A 23,721-nucleotide genomic window follows, 5' to 3' on the forward strand; every position below is an offset into this window, starting at 1 on the left:
TGATAAGTAACTAATATCCAGAATACTTATTTTAAGTATTTATATACTTATTTTAAATATTGTAACTCGACAATAAAAAGTAATTCAAAAATTAACAGGGGCCTAAGCAACATTTTTCTAGATATATCTCCTCAGGCAAAAGAAACAAGAGCAAAAATAAACTATTGAGACTACATCAAAACAAAAAAAGGTTTTGCAAAGCAGAGGAAATGATAAAACAAAAAGGCAACATACTAAATGGGAGAAAATATTTACAAATGATGCATCTGACAAAGGGTTAATATCCAACACCAACAAAACTCAACACCAAAATAATCCCACTGAAAATGGGGAGAAAATATGAACAGACATTTCTCCAAAGAAGACATCCGGACGGCTAACAGAAACGTGAAAAGATGCTCAACATCACTATTCATCAGGGAAATGCAAATCAAAACCACAATGAAATGTTTCCTCATGGGGCGCCTGGGTGGCTCACTGGGTTGAGCCTCTGACTTTGGCTCAGATCATGATCCCAGGATTCTGGGATAGAGCCCCGCATTGGGCTGCTCATCAGGGAGCCTGCTTCCTCCTCTCTTTCTCTGCCTGCCTCTCTGCCTACTTGTAATCTCGGTCTGCCAAATAAATAAATAAATGAAATCTTTAAAAAAAAAAGGAAAAAAAAAGAAATGTTACACTCACACGTGTCAGAATGGCTGAAATCAAAAATACTCTAAGAAACAACAAGTGTTGGTAAGAATGTGGGAAAAAAAGGATCCTTCATGTACTGTTGGTGGCAATGCAAACTGGTGCAGCCACTGTGGAAAACAGTGGATGATGTTTCCTAAAAATTTTAAAGAGAAATAATACCTGACCCAGTAATTCTATTCTTAGATATATACCCCAAAGAACAAAAAGAGAATGCCACAGAAACAGTACAAAAACTTGTACATCAATATTTGTTGCAGTTTATTTGCAATAACCAAAAGCTGGAAACAGCTGGATTCCCTGGATGGTTCAGTCCACTAAGCATCTGCCTTTGGCTCAGGTCATGATCTCGGCATCCTGGGATCAGAGTTCCACGTTAGCTCTCCACTCAGTGGGGAGTCTGCTTGTCCCTCTCCCTCACCCCCTCCACCTGTGTGCTCTCCCTTGCTAATAAATAAAATCTTAAAGAAAAAAAGGGTGGCTCAGTGGGTTAAAACCTCTGCCTTTGGCTCAGGTCATGATCCCAGGGTCCTGGAATCGAGCCCCGCATCAGGCTTTCTGCTCAGCAGGGAGCCTGCTTCCCTTCCTCTCTCTGCCTACTTGTGATCTCTGTCTGTCAAATAAATAAATTTTTAAAAATCTTTAAAGAGAAAAAAAAAAGCAGCGGTGCTTTAGTGGCTCAGGTGGTTAAACATCTGCCTTCAGTTCAGGTCTCATGATCTCAGGGTCCTGGGATTGAGTCCCACATTGGGATCTCTGCTTAGCTGGGAGTCTGCTTCTCTTTCTCCCTCTCCCTCTTCCTGTTCTTTAATAAATGGATAAGATCTTTGGGGAAGAAAATTTAAAAAGATGGAAACAATTCAAGTGTTCACTGACACATGAATGGATATTTAAATGTGGCATATACATACAAAGGAATATTAACCAGCCTTTAAAAGATGGCAATTCTAACACATGTTATAACATGGACTAACTCTGAAGACATTAGGCTAAATGAAATAAGCCAGTCACAAACAGGCAGATACTATAAGATTCCAAAAATTCACAGAAAGAACAGTGTTAGGAGTAGTAGGGAATGGTAAGCTAGTGTTTAATAAGTAAAAAGTTTCAGCTGGGATAGATGAAAAATTTCTGGAGATTGCTGGTGGTGCCGGTATCACAAAAATGTGGATATACCTAATGCCATAGAACTGTAACTGAAATTTTCCATTTTTTACTTTTTTGTGTATATTTTACCACAATTTTTAAAGTACTACATCAGTGTTAAGCTTCCTGAATTTATTAACTAGTTGTGAAAGAAAATATCCTAATTCTTAAGAATTATATCCAGAAGCATTAAACAGTAAAGAAACATGATACATACAACCCACTCATGAATGGTTAATAATTCTGAAAATTTGGTTGCCTGGGTGGCTCAGTTGGTTAAGCATCTGCCTTTGGCTAAGGTCATGACCCCAGGGTCCTGGGATTAAACCTCACATAAAAATAAATAAATATATAATAGAATTCTGAAAATTCGAAATTCCAAAATAAAGACTTTTGAAACACTGTTCAAAAGGTAGCATTAAGAGGAGGAAAGCTGCAAATCACAGTGTGGGAGAAGGCAGCTGCAACATATAACTGATAAAGAACTTACATCCAGAATATAAAAAGAACTCCTAAAAATAAGAAAAAAACCCACAATTTTTAAAATGGGCAAAAGAGATGAACAGGCACACCACAAAAGAAGAAACATATGAAAAGGTGCTAAATCTCATTAGTCATGGAAATGCAATGAAAGATCATACCACATGCAAACTGGCATAATTAAATCATACTAATAAAAGTGCTGGCAAGGATGTGAAACAAGTTAAATTCTCACACACTGCAAATAGAAGTGTAAATTGCTCTACCGTCTTTAATGAACAGTTAGGCATTACCCTAAAAAGCTGAAGATATGTGCATCCTATGACATAACTATGCTCTTACCCTGAGAACCAGAAACCAAGGTACAGGTTTAAGAATGTTTAGATCACGGAGCACCTGGGTAGCTCAGTGGGCTAAAGCCTCTGCCTTGGGCTCGGGTCATGGTCCTGGGGTCCTGGGCTCAAGCCCCGTGTCGGGCTCTCTGCTTGGTGGGGAGCCTGCTTCCCCTCGCTCTCTGCCTGCCTCTCTGCCTGCTTGTGATCTCTCTCTCTCTCTCTGTGTCAAATAGATAAGTGGATAAATAAAATCTTTTAAAAAAATGTTTATATCAGCATCCACAGCAATGGCAAAAATCTTTAAACACAAAAGGTAGTAGAACGCATGAATATGTTAAGATAATTTACTACAGATTAAAATGAATGAATTATATTTACAGAGAACATGGATAAATCTTAAAAACATAATGAGTCATAGTCACACACAAAAGAATGAACAAAAGAATGAATATTATATGATTTCATCTTATATTAAAAGTCAAAACAGGCAACAAACCACAACTTGTAACTATAAAGCAAAGCAAATACAGATGATTACCATAAAAGCTGAGATCACAAAGAATTCTGGACAGGATGAAAGGAGGCAATAGTGATTAGGAAAGGTAATAGGAGGAGGGCTCCTGAAGGTCATTTCTTGAACTCAGTATTATTTACATTGATTTGCACTTAATAATTGTCAAACTTACGTATTTTACGTACTTCCCTGAGTATGAGACAATTAACAGTGCTTAAAAAAATTTAAATTAAGTGGGAGAGAGGCAAAGACAGAATCAGGGAGACAAATTAGGATTCTGCAATAATCCAGGTGGGATGCTTGAATTAATATGGTAGCAGTGTAAGTAGTAAGACATACGAAGCAATATAATTTTAGATTACATTCTAAAGTAGAATGAATATGACTTGGAACTGAACTTGGCACGTGACAGAAAAAGAGGAGTTAAAATGGTGCAATGTTTTTTCACCTGGGCCACTGGAAGGCTGGACTTGCTCTTTATTGAGATGGGGAAGGCTGCAGGAAAGCAAGTTGGAAGAGGCTTGTAAGAGACCAAAACCTATGAAGTTTGAGATACCACTGAAGGCCAAATGGAAACACTGGTAGGTACCCAAATGGGTAATCCTAGAGTTCAGGAGTATTCCATCCGGAAGACACAGATTTGAGAGCTGTCAGCAAAGAGCTGAATATTTAAAGTTTGGAGATGGGATAAAAATCAGCCAGGGAAGGAGAGAAGAGCTAGAAGAAGAAATCCAAGAATTACGGTGCTTCCAAGTTTCAGAGGAAGGAATGATCAGCTAAGTAAAATGCTGAAAGGTCAAGTAAGATGATGACTGAGAAATGTCAACCGGAATTTAGTAATGCTGGAACCTTTGAGGTCTTTGATACAAAAAACTGACAGTATGGGTTACGCTGAATAGAATAATATCCATTTCATCAGAAACTAAATATTTGAGTATATTCACATCTATTTCTCAATTCTATTCTGTTCTCCTGGTCTATTTATTTATAAATTAATGAACCAGTTTGTTATTTCACTTTATATTTTATCACCTAGCAGAGCATGCCACTCATTATTTCTTTTATGGAATATCTAGTCCTTTAAAAATCAGTCTGGTAGCATTTTTATTGCACTCTCATTAAACACATCAAATATTTAACATGTAGAATGATTAAGACCTGATGATTAGTTGTGGAGGACTAAAGAGGGGAGATGGCACTAATATGCAGATACTAAAAGTTCTGCAAGTGCAGAATGGGATTGCTTAGCACACTAACACATAACTAATAAAAAAGGACAAACACCAAAATCAGTAGCTTTCTCTACACGGAAAAAGGAAAAGAACGTCAGCCCATTCACAATAGCATCAGCATAATAAAATACTCCAAATGAATTTAACAAAGGAGGTGGGAAGATCTATACACTGAAAACTCTAAGATTTTGGTGAAATATACTGAAGATGACAAAAATAAATGGAAGAGATCACATGTTCCTGGATAAGAGTATTATTAAAATGTCCATACTACCCAGAGCTATCTATAGATTCAATGCAATTCCTTTCAAAATTCCAATGACATTTTTGACAGAAATAGAAAAAAATAGTCTAAAATTTGTATAGAGGGGTGCCTGGGTGGCTCAGTGGGTTAAGCCTCTGTCTTTGGCTCAGGTCATGATCTCAGGGTCCTGGGATGGAGCCCTGCATGGGCTCTCTGCTCAGCCTCCCCTCAAACCCCTGCCTGCCTCTCTGCCTCTTTGTGATCTCTGTCTGTCAAATAAATAAATAAATAAATCTTTTTTTTTTAAGTCTTTTAAAAAAATAAAATAAAATAAAATTTGTATAGAACCACAAAAGACCCCAAATAACAAAAACAATTCTGGCAAAGACAATTAAAGTTAGAGGCACCATATTTTTGGATTTCAAACTATTCTACAAAGTTATAGTAATCTTTTAAACAGTATAGTATTGGCATAAAAACATACTTGCAAACCAATAGAACAGAATCAAGAGCCCAGAGGCAAACCCTCATATATACTACCAACTAATATTCGACAAAAGAGCCAAGAATAGTCAATGAGGAAAAGCTAAGGATCTTCAATAAATGATTTTGGGGGTGCCTGGCTGGCTCAGTTGGTTAAGCATCTGCCTTCAGCTCAGGTCATGGTCCCAGAGTCCTAGGATCAAGTCCTGCATTGGGCTCCCTTGCTCAGTGGGTAGTCTGCTTCTCCCTCTACTCCTCCCCTTTGCCTGTGATCTCTCTTTCTCTCTCTTTTAAGCTTTCTATCTCTCTCTCAAATAAATAAAATCTTAAATAAATAAATTAAATTTAAACAAATGATTTTGGGAAATCTGGATCTCTACAGGCAGAAGAATGCAATTACACCCATATATTCAACTGGTCACAAAAGTTAACTCAAATGGATTAAAGGCTTAAAGACCTGAAACCATAAAAGTCTTAAAAGAAAACATGGCAGAGGATACCTAGGTGGCTAGGTCGACTAAGCGTCTGACTTCAGCTCAGGTCATGATCCTAGGGTGCGGGGATCGAGCCCCACATAAGGCTCCTGGTTCAGCAGGAGCCTGCTTCTCTGTCTCCTTCTGCCCCTCCCGTGCTTGTGCATGCTTCTTTGCTCATTCTGTCTCTCTCTATCACTCTCAAATAAATAAAATCTTCAAAACCAACTTTTTTTAATTTAAAAAAAGAAAACATAGGGAACAATTTTATGGATACAACACCAAAAGCAGAAGGAACAAAAGCAAAACTTAACAAGTAGGACATCAAACTGAAAAGCTTCTGCATGGCAAAAGATAAATCAACAAAATATAAAGGCAGCCTACTGAATGAGAGAAAATATTTGCAAATCATATATCTGAAAAGGGATTAATATCAAAAATATTTAAAGAACACCTACAACTCAGTAACAACTACAGCAGAAATCTAAAATGGTAATTATGTGAAATGAAAAATGTATTTTTTTTAAAGATTTTATTTATTTATTTGACAGACAGAGATCACAAGCAGGCAGAGAGGCAGGCAGAGAGAGAAAGAGAGAGAAGGAAGCAGGCTCTCCACTGGGCAGGGCGTCTGATGCGGGGCTTGATCCCAGCACCCTGGGATCATGACCTGAGCTGAAGGCAGAGGCTTTAACCCACTGAGCCACCCAGGCGCCCGTGAAATGAAAAATGTATTAACTAACCTTATTGTGATAAACATTTCACAATATACGTATATATAAGGATATCACATTGTACACTTTAAACTTACACATGCTATATGACAATTGTACCAATAAAGCTAGAAAAAAAAATTTTAATGAACAGAGGACATCAACAGACATTTTTCCAAGGAAGACATACAAATGGTCAACATCACTAATCATCTGGGAAATGTAAATCAAAACCAAAAGGAGGTGCCACCTCAGCCTGTTAGAATGGTGATTATCAAAAAGACAAGAATAGCTGTTAGCAAGATTGTGGAGGAAAGGGAACCCTTGTGTACCATTGATGGGAATGTAAATTGATACAGCCACTATGGAAAACATTAGGGAAGTTCCTCAAAAAATTAAAAATAGAATCACCAACAATTCTACTTTTGGATATATAGGCAAAGGAAACCATCAACAAAACTAAAAGACAGCCTACTAAATGGGAAAAGATATTTGAAAATGACATATCTGATAAAGGGTTAGTATCTCAAGTATAAAAGAACTGATACAACTCAACATCTCCAAAACAAATAACCCAAACAAAAAAATGGGCAGAAGACACAGACAGACATTTCTCCAAAGATGACATCCAGATGGCGGCTAACAGATAACATGAAAAGATGCTCAACATCACTCATCTTCAGGGAAATGCAAATCAAAACCACAATGAGAGTAGAGCTTAAATGTTCTCACCACAAAAAAGAAATGGTAATCATTTGAGATGTTGAAGGTGCCAGCTAACACTAGGGTTAGTGATGGACACCAAGAAGGCTGGAGAGGTGAGAAGAAATGCCAGGGACAACAGAGTGGAAGCAAAGGGAAACAAATGTTGCTAATACGCAGGCAAACGTGTGTTAAAGATCACTGGCAGTGACATAGAAAGCACTGGTGACCTTAAAAGAACCAGTTGTAGTAGAGCGAGGGGGGCAGAGCAAATTGGAATGTGTTAAGGAGACGACAGGAAGATAGGACTAGGGCAACAGCCACAGGGAGATGCAGGGTAAGGGAGGGCTTTTGGGTTGTTTTGAAGATAGGAAATACCTAAATAAGGGTCAGTTCTGATGGGAGGACCCAGTACGAAGGGAGAGGCTAAAGATGACAGATGGAACAGAATGGATAGGAGGAAGCTGGCTACTGAAAAGGTGTGAAGAGTTGCAATACATGATATGCACAAATGTAGGAAGACGGGGAGAGATGGGGCTTAGCCAAAGGAATTGCCACCTCTGTTTCTGGCAGGAAGAAGAGGACTGGGTGAGCTCAGGTAGATGCTGATTGTGCAGGCAAGATAGAGGGAATTCTGCTTTGGTCAGGAAAGAGATGTGGTCATCTGAATTTTTAAAATCCATCCCTATTGAACATAAATATTGTTTTCAGTCTGTCTCTAAGAATAGAATACCTGGATCAAAGGGTAAGCACCTTTCATAATTTCTCAATTCTTACTGCCAAAATACCTCGAGAAAAGTATTTACATTCCTTCTATTTACAGTTTTCTCCTCATATTGGAGGACGATCTTTACCTCTCTCCCTCAAATCTGTCTTGACATTTATTGTTTGTTATTATTAAATATATTTTATGAGGAAAAGACTAATTTTTTTAAAAGATATCAAGTTAAAGTGAATACCCATGTATAAGTGCAAGTAGGCCTCATTTAAAATTAGAAATCTCATTCTACTAGAATTATGTTCTACAGATAAAGCACCTCTCAAAATGAAGTTAGAGTTCAGATTTACCATTACAGATGGTATGTAATGAAATGGCAAACAGCTGAAGAAATAAAGATGGGATATAGGAAACAACTTCACAATAAAGTAGATTACAGAAAAGACTTCCATGAAAAACATTTTCTTTCTTTTTAAGACAGGGAGAGAAAGTCGGGGGAGAAGTAGGCAAAGACAGAGGGAGAGGGAGAGAGAGAGAATCCTCAGCAGGCTCCATGCCCAGCACAGATTGTAACACAGGACTTGATCCCAAAACCCTGAAATCAAAACCTGAGCTGAAATCAAGAGTCAGGTGCTCAACCAACTGAGCCCCTCAAGCGCTTCCATGAGGAACTTTTTAATAGGATTTAGGAACCAATCACCCCTCTAGGCAGAAGATAGGATCCTTTGATTACTTAAAAATCATTTGCAATTCAAATCAACAAGTAAAACCACCCAACAATGAAGTACACAAGCACATTGTCACAGAAGTCCCATAAGCTACAGATTTCAGCCAAAACTTTCCCTCCACTAAGATCTTATCATTACCATGCTGAGAGCCGCAATAATGCAGGTAACCTAGATCTAGGTCAGGAACTATTTTTATTGCAGGTGAGTTACTACACAATTCTCAAAGGGCAGGAGAAGCAGGCCCTTCTTTCTTACCTTAACCATGAACGTGAAATCAGTCAGAGCAGGGGAATACACAGCCCCACCAGCGCACGGGCCCATGATCAGAGAAATCTGAGGGATGACTCCAGATGCCAGGACATTCCTCTGCCAAAAGAGAAAGACAAGGCATGTGGTTACAGAGGTGTTCAAGGCACTACCTGCAGAAGATAAAGGCAGTTATAAAATTACATTTGGCTTTTAGTCACAGAAATTCTATGCTAGCGGCAAGAGACCTAATCAATACAGGTTCTCCCAAAATTATATATGCAGTTTCTCCTCATAACAGGTGGAACAGTTGGCTTATTACTTTTGGTGGCAAATACCCTCTCTCCTCTCCTTGGCAGTAATTTCCAGAAAGCTCCAACAGGGCATAAGCTCAGAGAGACTCTATTCACTCTTACCCCAGCCCCAAACACACGTCAGGTCCAGCACCCCTATCTGCATAAAGCTAGCTGAAAAGAATGAATGAAAACCTTAAGCAGAACATACAGGAGCCATGAGCTCTATTTAGAGTCCCTTCACACCTGCCACAGAGGGTACCCAGCAGTTACAAGGCAAGGCTAAGAGGCAGGTGCTACATTACTCTGAGTCTTCAATGTCTGCCCATGTCTAGGCAGGGCATATGGGGAAAGGAAGGTAGCAGGAGCCAGGAAGTCTCCATGGGGACAGAGGTATGTGAAGGCTCAAGCCCCAGGCCACCTCTTGGGAAAAAAGAAAAAAAAGAGGGGGGTGAGGTCTAGAGGACCCAGGCAAGATGATAAAGTCCAATGACTCCTTGCCCAACTCCTAACTCTTTTCCTTCGCCGGGTTATATCAGCGTAAGAGATGTTCACTTTTAGCCATTTCTTGGCTCTGAGCCCAATTTCTTTCTTTTTCTTTTTTTTTTTTTTTAAGATTTTTATTTATTCACTTGACAGATCACAAGTAGGCAGAGAGGCAGTCAGAGAGAGGGAGGGGAGGAAGCAGGCTCCCTGCTGAGCAGAAAGCCCGATGCGGGGCTCAATCCCAGGACCCTGAGATCATGACCTGAGCCAAAGGCAGCGGCTTTAACCCACTGAGCCACCCAGGCGCCCCTCTGAGCCCAATTTCTACAAGTCATAGGACATAGCTGAGGACAGTACTAAAAGCCATCTACAGAGAAGATTCTGGGAAGATGGCAGAGTAGGAAACACCAGGAATCCGCCCTCACGTGGACAACAACTGCACTGACATAATCTGATAAAACTTTCTGAAATTCTAGTCAACTGAAGGCTTCCAACTCCCAGTGGAAAATTTGGAGAATAATTTGGAGAAAAATTGTGCCTAATTTCAGTCTATTTTAGCTCTTAGCACAAGAGCCACTACTCATCTGCTGCTCGCTAGCCACAAAGCAGACAGCAGGCATGCCCTAGATTCCTGCAGCAGCTTACACAGGGCTTTCAGGAGCCAGTGTAGGTGAAAAGCACTCTGTCCTCCAAATATGAGGGATCACTTACTGCTGATTCTGGTTAAAGAGATGTAGTTAGAGAAATAGATGGCCATTGTTGTACTTCGTTACCCCACTGTTACAAGCCCCGGTCCCTCCAAGTCAGCATCACTAATCATTTGGTAAATACAAATCATAACCAGAATGAAGTAGCACAACACAAACACTGGGATGGCTACTACCAAACAGAAAACAAGTAATGTTGGTGAGGATGTGGAGAAATTGAACCCTTGCACACTACTACTCGGAATGTAAACTGGTACAGCCATTGTGGCAAACAGCACGGAGGTTCCTCAAAAATTTAAAAATTATCATGGAATCCAGAAATTTCACTTCTGGCAATATACCAAGAAGAATGAAACCCAAGATCTCAAAGAGATATCTGTACACCCACATTCAGAGGGAAATTACTCACAATAACTGAAACAGAAAGGAACCTAAGTGCCCATCAATGGATGAATGAATAAGCAAAATATGGCATGCATATATATATATATATATATATATATATATATATATATACACAAATACACACACACATACATACACACACACACAGTGGAATATTACTTAGCCTCAAAAAAGAAAAACTTCCTGTCACATGCTACAACATGGATAAACCTTCAGGACATTAAGTGAAGTGAAATAAGCCATTCATAAAAACACAAATCAGTAAGATCCCAGGCAAGCTAGTACAGTCAATCTGGAAAACAGACTGGGGTTCCTCAAAGACACAAACATAGTGTTCTGAAGGGGCACCTATATTCCAATATTTATAGCAGCAATGTCCACAAGAGCCAAAATATGGAAAGAGCCCAGATGTCTCTCAACAGATGAATGGATAAAGAAGATGTGATACATTGATAAATAATGAAGTATTACTCAGCCATCAAAAAGAATGAAATCCTGCCTTTGCAATGATGTGGATAGAACTAGACAGTACTATGCCAAGGGAAAATAAGTCAATCAGAGAAAGATAATTATAATATGGTTTCACTCATTTGTGGAATTTAAGAAACAAAACAGAGGAGCATAGAGGAAAGGAAGTAAAAATAAAACAATACAAAATCAGAGAGGAAGATAAACTATAAGAGACTCTTAATCATAGGAAACAAACTGAGGGTTGCTAGAGGGGAGGTGGGGGAGGTGCTGGGGTAACAGGGTGATGGGCATTAAGGAGGGCACGTGATCTAATGAGCACTAGATGTTAATACAACTGATGAATCACTGAATGCTACCCCTGAAACTAATAATATACTGTATGTTAACTAACTGAATTTTAAAAATACAATACGATTCTATTTATATAAGGCATATAAGGTCAAAATCACACGGACATAGTAGAATGGTGATTGCCAAGGGCTAAGGAGGGAATAATAGGGAGAAACTGTTTAATGGGTATAGAACTCCAGTTTTTCTTTTCTTTAATATTTTTTGAGTTAATTTTTTTTTTTTTAGTAATCTCCACACCCAATATGGAGCTTGAACTTACAACCACAAGATCAACAGTCGCATGCTCTTCCAACTGAGCTGGAAAGGTGCCCCACAAGTTCGTTTTGCAAGATGGATAGAGTTACATGGATGAATACCGATTATGGTTGCATAACATTATGAATGTATTTAATATCACCGATATACACTTAAAATGGTTAAATTCATAAATTTCATGTGTATTTTACAACAATAAAAAAGTTGAAAGAATTATCTATATCATACAAAAAATAGCAAGGTGTGTGAGTGAACTCCCAGCTATGGCAGAGGAAAGAGTTCAGAAAATTCTCCCCTCTAAGAAACAACTAAAAAACTGAAGGAAATTGTCAAAAACAAACATTTTGGGTGCGTGGGTGGCTCAGTGGGTTAAGCCTCTGCCTTTGGCTCAGGTCATGATCTCAGGGTCCTGGGATTGAGTCCCGCATCAGGCTCTCTGCTCGGCAGGGAGCCTGCTTCCTCCTCTCTCTCTCTGTGATCTCTCTTGTGATCTCTGTCAAATACATTTAAAAAAAAAAAAATTTTTTTTTTAAAAACAAACATTTGGAGGCCTAGGAATCAGACCAAATATTAAGAAATTGAGAAGTGCTTACTGATTAAAAAAATTAAAATAAAACTGTTAAACTTGAGATGAGAACAGTGACATACTTAACTAAAGCTGCTACCATTGCCCACACCTCAGGATGTCCTCCAGGGTGAAGGAAAATAACAACAGACAGTAAGTAAAATCCAAAGGAAGCAAGTTACATCACAAAAAATGTTAAATATGTGATTAAATATACAATACTGTATATAGTTCTCTCTTAATACTTTAAAAGACAAGATTATATAAAGCAATTATTTTAATACTTTGTTGTTAGACTTATGAGATATTTAACAATAACAGAACAAAGTAAGGGGAATAAAATGGAGCTATATGGGATCAAAAATCCTATATTTTACCAGATTTAAGTCAGGTTTAATTTGAAGTAGACTGTGATCAATTGACATACATATAATCCTTAGAGCAACTATCAAATAACTCAATAAACACAACTTTTTTAAAAGTCAAAGGAATTAGAAAGCTACACTTAAAATATGTGTTTAACATTAAAGAGTTGGGTGATGTCATAGATGATGCTGGAACAAGATGCTCTAAGAATTTATGCCTTAAACTAAACATCTATTGAGTTTGCAGGAACAGTCTGAAGCAACTATTTTGGAACTCTGGAGGCTAGCGGAATCATCACATACCTCACAACCCTGGAGCAGGCAGCTATGGGGACTGACAGCCCATGCTTCTAGTGTGGCTAGCTGATGTCAAAGTAGGCAATAAGGACCCTGTCCTCCAAAAATCAAAAGTCCTCCAATATGTGTATTTATTACGAATCATGGCTTTTGATCAATAAAGGACCAGTACAGAGGCTGGTAATTGTTTCAACCTTGACAGGTTCAAGTAGCTCTACAGCTGAGATGGGATTTAAAGAGACAGTTTCTTGGGACACTTGGATGGCTCAGTCAGTTAAGCATCTGCCCTCAGCTCAGGTCATCCCAGGGGCCTGGGATCAAGTCCCATATCAGGCTCCTTGCTCAGCGGTGAGTCCGCCTTCTCCCTCTGCTTGCAGTTCTCCCTGCTTGTGTTAACTCTCTGACAATAAATAAAATCTTTAAAAATAAAAAAAACTAGACAGATCACTTTTTTTTTAAGGATTTTATTTATTTACTTGAGAAAGATACAGTAAGAGACAGCATGAGAAAGGAGAAGAGGGAGAAGCAGACTCCCGGAGGAGCTGGGAGCCCAATGTGGGTCTCAATCCCGGGACACCGGGATCATGATCTGGGCCAAAGGCAGTTGCTTAACCAATTGAGCCACCCAGGTGCCCAACACATCACATCTTAAAAACAAATAAATAAATAAAAATAAAGAGGTTCTTTTCAAGGAGCTAGACATTTAATGAAATCTTTGTCAGGTCACTGATTGACTGCCAGAAACTTCAGTGACCACACTCAACATGTAACATATTTTTGCGGAAACAGCTCAGAAAGTCACAAATGGATAGATTCAGCCCCCAACAAGCAAAACTCCACAATCTCTGACAGGTGAGTGAATTGGATTTCCAACATTACCAGAAATACACATAATTCCCAGCACTCAACAAAAACAAGAAATTACTAAACACATAAAGAAACAGACTACTACAGACCATTTATAGGAAACAAAGAATTTGACAGAAACCATCACTAAGGAAGCTCAGACATTTGAATTGTCAAAGATGTTATAGGAATGGTCCTTTTTTTTTTTTTTTTAATAATTTTAAAAGAGCGAGTGCACCCACATGAGGAGGAGAGGCAGAGGGATAAAAGGGAGCCTGACAGAGAGCTTGATCTTATGATGCATGAGATCATGACCAGAGCAGAAACCAAGAATGACACTCAACCGACTGAACTACCAGGCACCCCAGGAGTAGTCTTAAATACAGTCAATGAACTAAAGGAAATCATGAGGGGGGAAAAAAGGAAATCAGAAAGACAATGAACAAAATGAGTAGGCCAATAAAGAGACAGAAATAGAAAGAAACTAAACAGAAATTCTGGAGCTGAAAAGGACAGTAACTGAAATGAAAAGCTTACTAGAGGGGTTCAATAGCAGATTTCAAGCAAAAGAAAAATTCAGAGAACTTAAAGATAAGACAACTGAAACTATTCAGTCTAAGGAGAAGCTAAGAAAACAATAAAGAAAAATGAACAGCCAGAGGAACCTGTAAGGAATTAGACATGTACCAACATAAACATAATAGTACTCTCAGAAGAAGAGGAAGAGGACCCTCGACTCTATAGTGAACTAATCTTTGACAAAGCAAGAAAGAATATCCAATGGGAAAAAGAGAGTCTCTTCAACAAATGATGTTGGGAAAATTGGACACATTTCCAAAACTGGACAGCCACATGCAAAACAATGAAACTGGACCATTTCCTTACACTATACATAAAATTAAACTAAAAATGGATGAAAGACCTAGATGCAAGACAGGAAAATCTACCAAAACCCTAGAGAAGAACACAGGCAACAAGCTCTGTGAGTTTGGCTGCAGCAACTTCTTGCTAGACATGTCTCCAAAAGCAAGGGAAACAAAGGCAAAAATGAACTATTGGGACTTCATCAAGATAAAAAGTTTCTGCACACAAAAGGAAGGAGTTGACAAAACCAAAAGACAACCGACAGAATGGGAGAAGATATTTGCAAAAAACATATCAGATAAAGGGCTAGTATCCAAAATCTATAAAAAACTTATCAAACTCAACACCCAAGGAACAAATAATCCAGTCAAGAAATGGACAGAAGAGGGGCGCCTGGGAGGCTCAGTGGGTTAAAGCCTCTGCCTTCAGCTCAGGTTGTGATCCCAGGGTCCTGGGATCGAGCCCCACATCGGGCTCTCTTCTCAGCGGGGAGCCTGCATCCTCCTCTCTCTCTGCCTGCTTCTCTGCCTACTTGTGATCTCTGTCTGTCAAATAAATAAATAAAATCTTTAAAAAAAAAAAAAAGAAATGGATAGAAGACATGTACAGACATTTCTCCAAAGAAGACATCCAAATGGCCAACACACACATGAAAAAAATGCTCATCATCAATCAGCATCAGGGAAATACAAATCAAAACCACTTTGAGATATCACCACCTCACACCAGTCAGAATTGCTAAAATTAACAAGTTAGGAAATGACAGATGTTGGCAAGGATGTGGAGAAAGGGGAACCCTCTTACACTGTTGGTGGGAATGCAAGCTGGTGCACCCACTCTGGAAAACATATGAAGGTTCTTCAAAAAGTTGAAAATAAAGCCACCCTACAACCCAGCAATTGCATTACTAGGTATTTGCCCCAAAGATACAAATGAAGTGACCTGAAGGGGCACCTGCACCCCCCCTGTGTTTATTGCAGCAATGTCCATAATAGTCAAACTATGCCAAGAGCCCAGACGTCCATCAACACGTGAATGGATGAAGATGTGGTATATATATACACATACACACACACACACACACACACACACACATAATGGAATGCCACTCGGCCATCAAAAGAAGAAAAAGAAAAAGCAGCCAGGGATGCCTGGGTGGCTCAGTGGGTTAAGCCTCTGCCTTCGGCTTGGGTCATGATCCTGGGATCGAGCCCTGCATTGGGCTCTCTGCTTGGCAGGGAGCCTGCTGCTCCCTCTCTCTCTGCCTGCCTCTCTGCCTACTTGTGATCTCTGTCAAATAAATAAATAAATAAAATCTTTAAAAAAAAAAAAAAGAAAGAAAAAGAAATCTTGCCATTTGCAATGATATGGATGGAACTAGAGGGTATTATACTAAGAGAAATAAGTCAATCAGAGAAAGACAGTTACCATATGATTTCACTCATGTAGAATTTAAGAAACAAAACATGACCATAGTGGAAGAGGGAAAAAAATAAAACAAGACAAAATCAGAGATGGAGACAAACCACAAAAGACTCTTAAGCATAGAAGACAGAGTTGCTGGAAGGGGAGGGGATTGGGGGATAGGGTAACTAGGTGATGGACATTAAGGAAGACACATGATGTAAGGAGCACTGGGTGTTATAAAAGACTGATGAATCAACTCTACCTCTGAAACTAATAATAAATTATATGTTAATTAATTGAATTAAATTTTTTTAAAAAGAGCAATAAAAAGAAAATTTTTAAAAAAGAGGAAGAGACAGATTAAAGTATTTTAAGAAATAATGGCTGAAAAGTTCCCAAATTTGATGAAAGATATGAATATACACATCCAAGAATCTCAATGAATTCCACTCAGATTCACACCAAACTCACATTATAATCAAACTGCTGAAACTTAAACACAAAGAAAGGAATGTGAGGGCAGCAAGAAACAAGCAACTTGTCACATACAAGAGATCCTCAATAAAATTAACAGCTGATTTCTCACCAGAAATCAGAGTCCAGGAGGATATTTAAGAGCCTTGAAAGGAGGACACCTGGGTGGCTCAATCAGTTAAGCGTCTGTCTTTAGCTCAGGTCATGATCCCAGGGTCCTGGGATCAAGCCCTGCATGAGGCTCCCTCCTCAGGGGAGAGCCTACTTCTCCCTCTTGCTCTGCCTACTTGTACTTTCCATCTCTCTGTCAAATAAATAAAATCTCAAAAAAAAAAAAAAAGTCTTGAAAGGAAAAAGAAAGTGTCAAAAATATCTAACAAACTATCCTTCAAGAATAAAGGAATGTTAAGACATTTCCAGACAAAAGCTGAAGGTTGTTTACACTAGACATGTCATTCAAAAAACACTACAAGTCCTTTAGCCTGAAATGAAAGGGCCACAGTAAGTACCTTGATGGCATGAGAAAAAACAAACACTTAGAAATTGAATTTCCTAAGTAAACATAAAAAACAATGTTATTGCAGTGCTTTGGTTTTGTCTGTAACATCTCTCTTCTTCCCAAGGTATTTAAAAAACAAATGCACAAAACAATGACAAATCTGTTAATAGCTATACAATGTATAAAGATATATACTCTATGATAACAACATGGAGGAAGAATGGAGATGTATACAAGCAGAACCTCTGTATACCACTGAAGCTAAGCTGGTATTATTCAAAACAAATTGCTATAAATTTAAGCTAATAATTGTAAACCATTAGGGGAAAATGATGAAAATGAACAACAAACATGAATCAAAATGGCGAATCAAAATGGCACACTTAAAAAAAAAATAATTAAACACTAAAAAATGCATTAATACAGGAACCAAGGAACAAGAAACATAACAGAAAATAGATAAATAGCAGAAATAAATCCTTTCTTGGTAATCACATTAAATGCAAATGGGTTAAATTCCTCTACTAATACAGATTTTTAAAATGCAATTTTTTATGGTAATACAGGAGGAAACTGAACGTAACTCCTCCCATAGCCACAAAGTCCTCTGAAAATAATAAAAACCCTAAAGGTTGAAGGAGTAGCAACTACACGGAAGAAAAGCACATCAAGGCAGGTATGAGAGACTGGAGCACACAATATCACATGAACCCCACCCCTGGCATGGGAAGGAATATAAAACCTGGACTTTCTCCCTCAAAAGCAAAGAGTTAGAGCCCCAAATTGGGAATCCCAAACTTTTAAGATAAACATCTGAGAACTATGCCCCCAAATCACCTAACAGGGCTCACGTCCTGAGACCCACAAGACTGAAGCAATCTGGAAAACCACTTTTAAGGCTCACACATTTGGACTCACCCCAAAACACAGCTCAAAGGCAGCAAATTGCACCCAGACTTAAAGTGAAGAAAGCTCATATGCTTATATTAAAGCATCAGAAGGAGGGGCAGACATATACACACATGCATCTAGGAGCCTGCATGAATACAGGAACAGAGGCTAAGTGGGGCACCATCTTCATGCTCTCTTTGCCATGCTGCAGAACACTAGCATCTCCTAGAAGAGAGCTTTCACATAAACCTGGTGCCCCAATTTTTGCAGGTGCCATCTAGGGGACATCTCTTGATTGCTTGGTTCTGGAGGTCAGAGGACCTTACATTCCTGGTTCCATGGGACTGCATTAATTGGTTGATCCAGAAAGGAGATCACATCATCTGGTAACCCAATTTTTGTGACTGCTGCCAAGGGACACCTCTATATCACCTGACTCTGGCAGCCAGTAGGGCTGACACTCCTGGGACCCACAGGACTGTAACAAAGGAGAAAAAGTTCTGAGGCATCCAAAATCCACAATACACAGTAAGGGACAACAGGCTCAGGAACTGTCTCTGTGAAAGAGGCCTATTAGTTGATCATCATGACTGAAATCTGAAGGCAGACTTTTGTTTTTATTAGGAATGTATCTTGGGGCCAACTTTAATCCTTTCCAGAGACATCAGAGGGCGGCAGTATCTCTGCACTCACCCTCTACGAGGTTCCAGTGTTCTGCTGTCCCTGGAGAGTTTTATAGTTTACCAATTCTTCTAAAACCCCTCCAAAAAAAAAAAAAAACAAAAGAGAGGGAATTCTTCCAAACTCATTTTACAAGACCAGAATTACCCTGATATCAAAACCAGAAATACCAGAAAAAAAGAATTACAGGCCAATATTCTTGATGAACAAAGATATAAAAATATTCAAAATATTAGTAAAGCTAACTCAAGAACACATGGAATATGGAATATGGATAAAAATACCATATATGATAATCAAGTGGGATTTAGTCAAGGAATGCAAGACTGGTTCAACATCTACAATACAGTCACTGTCATGTATCACCTTAAAAAATAAAGGATAAAAATCATGATTATCTCAAGAGAGCCAGAGAAAATTTGACATGTGACAAAGTTCAACATCCATTTACAATAAAATCTCTTAACAAAGCAGGTATACAGAGAATGTACTTCAACATAATACAAGCCACATATAATAAGGCCACAGCTAATATACTGAATAGTGGAAATCTGAAAGCGGTTCCACTTAGATCAGGAACAAGACAAGGATGCCTATTCTCACCACTTTTATGCAGCATAGTGCTGAAGTCCTAACCAGAGCAGTCAGAAAAAAGAAAAGGCATCCTAACTAGAAACAAAGTAAAACTGTCACTATCTGCAGATGACATATTATATGTACATATACTACATATATATACCTACATATATTTACCCTGAATCCTAAAACCTAAAGACTCCAGAAAAAAAAATTTTTTAGAATAAATAAATACAGTAAAGTTTTAGGATATATAATCAGTATACAAAAATTTGCTGTCTCTATACACTAATAATTATTAGAAAAGAAATTAAGTAGAAATCCCATTTACAATTACATCTAAAAGAATAAAATACCAAAGAATTTAACCAAGGATCTGTATATTGAGACCTTAAAACATTACTAGAAGAAACTAATAACACAAATGGAAAAATATTCCATACTCATAGATGAAAAGAATAAATTGTCCATACTAACCCAAAGCAATATGTAGATTCAATACAATCCCTATCAAAATTCCAACAGAACAACAACAAAAAAAAAAATTCCAAAGGCATTTTTCACAGATATAAAAACAAAGAATCCTAAAATTTGTGTGAAACTTTAGAAGATCCCAAATAATCAAAGCAATCTTGTGAAAGAACAAACCTGGAGGTATCATGCCCCTGATTTCAAACTATATTACAAAGCAATAACAATCAAAACAGTATGGTACTGAATTAAGACAGACACATAAACCAAAAGAACAGAATAGAGCACCCCAAAATAAAACCACACATATATGGTCAACTAACTTTTGAGAGAGGAAGCAAGAATATACAATGGGGAAAGGACAGCCTCTTCAGAAAGCAGTGTTGTAGGGGTGCCCGGGTGGCTATCGGTTAAGCATCTGACTCTTGATTTCGACTCAATCATGATCTCAGCATTTGAGATCCAGCCCATCAGTATCCATGTTAAATGTGGAACCTGGTTGGGATTCTCACTCTCCCTCTCCCTTTACCCTAGACACACACACACACACACACACTCCCTCTAGGAAGGAAGGAAGAAAAAGAAAGAGGAAGAAAAAAGAAGGAAGGAAGGGAGAAGTAAGAAAGAGGAAGAAAGGAAGGGAAGGAGGAAAAAGGAAAGATGTAAGTGTTGTGAAAAATTAGAAAGCCACATGCAAAAGAACTGGACAGCTGTCTTACACTATGCACAAAGATCAACTCAAAACGAATTAGACTTGAATATAAAACCATAAACTCAAAGAAGCCATAGACAGTAAGTTCCTTGACATAGGTCTTAGCAATGTTTCGGGTTTTTTTTAAAGATTTTTATTTATTTAAGAGAGAGCACAAGTGCAGGGAGGGGATTTGGGGGAGGAGGAAAAGAGGGAGAGGAAGAAGCAGGCTCCCTGCCGAATAGGGAGCCCAATGTGGAGCTTGATCCCAGGACCCTAGGACCATGACCTAAGCCAAAGGCAGATAGACGCTCAACCAGCTGAGCCGCCCAGGTGCCCCAACAATGTTTTTTTCTTAATCTGACACTAAAACCAAAGCAACAAAAGCAAAAACAAACAAATGGGACTACATCAAACTAAAAGGCTTCTGCACAGCAAAGGAAACCTCCAATAAAATGAAGAGGCAGCCTACTGAAAGGGAGAAGATACTTGCAAATCCTATCTGATGAGGGGCTAATATCTAAAATATATAAAGAACTCACACAACTCCGTAGGAAAAAAAATCCAATTAAAACATGGGGAGATCGGAAAAGACAATTTTTCCAAAGAAGACATTAGGATGGCCAATAGGTACAAAAGATACTCAACTTCACTAATAATTTAGTGAATTTAGAAATGCAAATCAAAGCCATGATGATATATCACTTCACTCCTATTAGAATGCCTATTACCAAAAAGACAAGAATTAACAAGTGTTGGTAAGGGTATGTAAAAAAGGACACCCCTGTGTACTACTGGTGGAAAAGTAAATTGGTGCAGCTGCAATGGAAAACACTATGAAGGTTCCTCACAAAATTAAAACCAAAGCTACCATAAGATCCAGCAATTTAACTACTGGGTATCTATCCAAAGAAAATGGAAACACTAATTCAAAAAGATATATGTACCTCCATATTCACTAAAGCATTATTATTATAATAGCCAAGATATGGAAACAACCTGTGTCCATCAATGGGTGAGATAAAGTGTGGTACATATATACAATGAAATATTATTCTGCCATAAAAAAAAATTTGCCATTTGCAACAACATGGAATGAGCCTGAAGGCGTTATGCTAAGCAAAATGTCAAAGACAGACAAATACTGCATTAGGTATATGTGGAACCTAAAAGAATAGATGTATATATTTTTTTAAAAAGCTTGTAGATAAAGAGAATAAATTGGGGGAGGGGAGGAGACAGGGAAACTGGGGAGATGCTTTTTAGGTTTAAATAAATTGGATAAAAAATTAAAAATCAAGTTAAATAAAAATATGCCTATATTTTTCCACAAGAACCTCACTTTATAGATGAGGGCATAGGAAGGTTTAAATAAAAAAATAAAATGAAAAAGATTCTATGTTTAGGTACTTGAGGGGTTCAGTCAGTTAAATGTCTGTCTTCTGCTCAGGTCATGACCCGGGAGTCCAGGATCAAGCCACACATTGGGCTCTCTGCTCAGCCAGGGAGTCTGCTTCTCCCTTTGACTCTACCCCATCTCATGCGCTCTCTCCCTCACTCACTCTCCTCTCATTTTCTCTTTCAACTAAATAAAATCTCTGTATATATATATATACACACAATAATACTGTGACAGAGGAGAACTACACTTATGATGAGCACTGCATAATGTACAGAATTGGTGAATATCTTGTATACCTGAAATATATTATAGATTACTAATATCTCATTATTTACATTATTTATAAAGCAAACTCAAGGTCCAGATTGCTTCACTGATTAATTTTACCGAATAGTTACAGAGCTAATGTCAAGCCTTTATAAATTCTTCCCAAAAAAGGGAAGAGAGGCAATACTTCCAACTGATTCTATGAGGCCAGAATTATTCTGATGCCCAAACAAGAAACAGTAATCAGAAGACTCAATCTGGGGAGAAAAAAAAATCTTGATGTTATTTTTTTAAGTAACCTCTATATCCAACATGGGGTTTGAACTCAAGACCCCAAGATTAAGAGTCACATGTTCTACCAACTGAGCTAGTCAGGTGCCCCGAAGCTGGGAAAACTTAAAAACAAAGTCGTAAATGTTAAAGAGGACTCTGAGTAGAAAGAAGAGATCATAAGTAAGAAAAGTGGGAAGCACAAAAGCAGTAAAATAAAGTATACCAATTAAAAAAAAAAAAAAACCTCAGTTGAGGTATTCACAAAATAAAAGTCTGTAAAGTATAACACCATATACCTAAAACACGGGGGCAGAGGAGTAAAGAATGGTTCAAACTTTTTTTTTTTTAAAGATTTTAGATTTAAAGATTTTAGATTTAGATTTTAAAGATTAAAGATTTAGGGGCACCTGGGTGGCTCAGTGGGTTAAGCCGCTGCCTTTGGCTCAGGTCATGATCTCAGGGTCCTGGGATCGAGCCCCGCATCAGGCTCTCTGCTCAGCAGGGAGCCTGCTTCCTCCTCTTTCTCTGCCTGCCTCTCTGCCTACTTGTGATGTCTCTCTGTCAAATAAATAAATAAATAAATAAATAAATAAATAAATAAAACCTTTAAAGATTAAAGATTTAAAGATAGCAAGAAGGAGCACCAACAGGGAGGAGAGGGAGAAGCAGGCTCCCTCTGAGCAGGGAGCCGGATACAGGGCTTCTTCCCCGACTGGGATCAAGACCTAAGCCAAAGGCAGATGCCTAACCAACTGAACCACCCAGGCACTCCAGAATGGATTCAAACTTAAGCAACTATCAACCCAGGGTAAACCACCATATGCAGATTTTATATATAAACCTAATGGTAACCCTAGGAATAAAGAGAAAGGAATCAAAAAAGATCACCAAACAAAGTCAGCAAACTGTGAAAGAATAAGAGAAGAAAGGAATGGGGAAGGAAAAAACAACCATAAAAGCAGTAACAGAACAGCAAGAAATATACACCTATAAATAATTACTTTAAGCGTAAATGGTCTAAACATTCCAATCAAAAGACATACAGTGATAGAATAGATAATCAAGTAAGACCAATCAATATGCTGCCTTCAAAGGACTCATTTCACAGACAGACACATGCTAACTAAAAGTGAAGAATGGGGACGCCTGGGTGGCTCAGTTGGTTAAGCAGCTGCCTTCGGCTCAGGTCATGATCCCAGCATCCTGGGATCGAGTCCCACATCGGGCTCCTTGCTCCGCAGGGAGCCTGCTTCTCCCTCTGACTCTGCCTTCCACTCTGTCTGCCTGTGCTCGCTCTCACTCTCTCTCTCTTACAAATAAATAAATAAAATCTTAAAAAAAAAAAAAAGTGAAGAATGGAAAGGCATTTATTATGCAAATGGAAGTAAAAAGCAAGCCAATGTGGCAATACTTCTAATCAGACAAAATAGACTTTAAAACAAAAGACAGTAACAAGAAAAAAAAGAAAGACACTATATAATCA

General features: G+C 38.4%; 1 protein-coding gene across 1 annotated transcript in view; it reads right to left on the reverse strand.

Moving 5' to 3' along the window:
• The window catches only part of PCCB (propionyl-CoA carboxylase subunit beta), a 101,171-nt gene that overhangs the window by 63,919 nt on the left and 13,531 nt on the right, over positions 1-23,721 (reverse strand). Inside the window, exon 6 of the mRNA XM_004762456.3 lies at positions 8,711-8,821. Coding sequence (XP_004762513.1) covers positions 8,711-8,821 — 111 coding nt within the window. The remainder of the gene's footprint in view (positions 1-8,710; positions 8,822-23,721) is intronic.

This window comes from Mustela putorius, unplaced genomic scaffold (genome assembly GCF_011764305.1).
Source record: "Mustela putorius furo isolate JIRA1106 unplaced genomic scaffold, ASM1176430v1.1 tig00003834_pilon_pilon_pilon, whole genome shotgun sequence".
Taxonomy (NCBI): domain Eukaryota; kingdom Metazoa; phylum Chordata; class Mammalia; order Carnivora; family Mustelidae; genus Mustela; species Mustela putorius.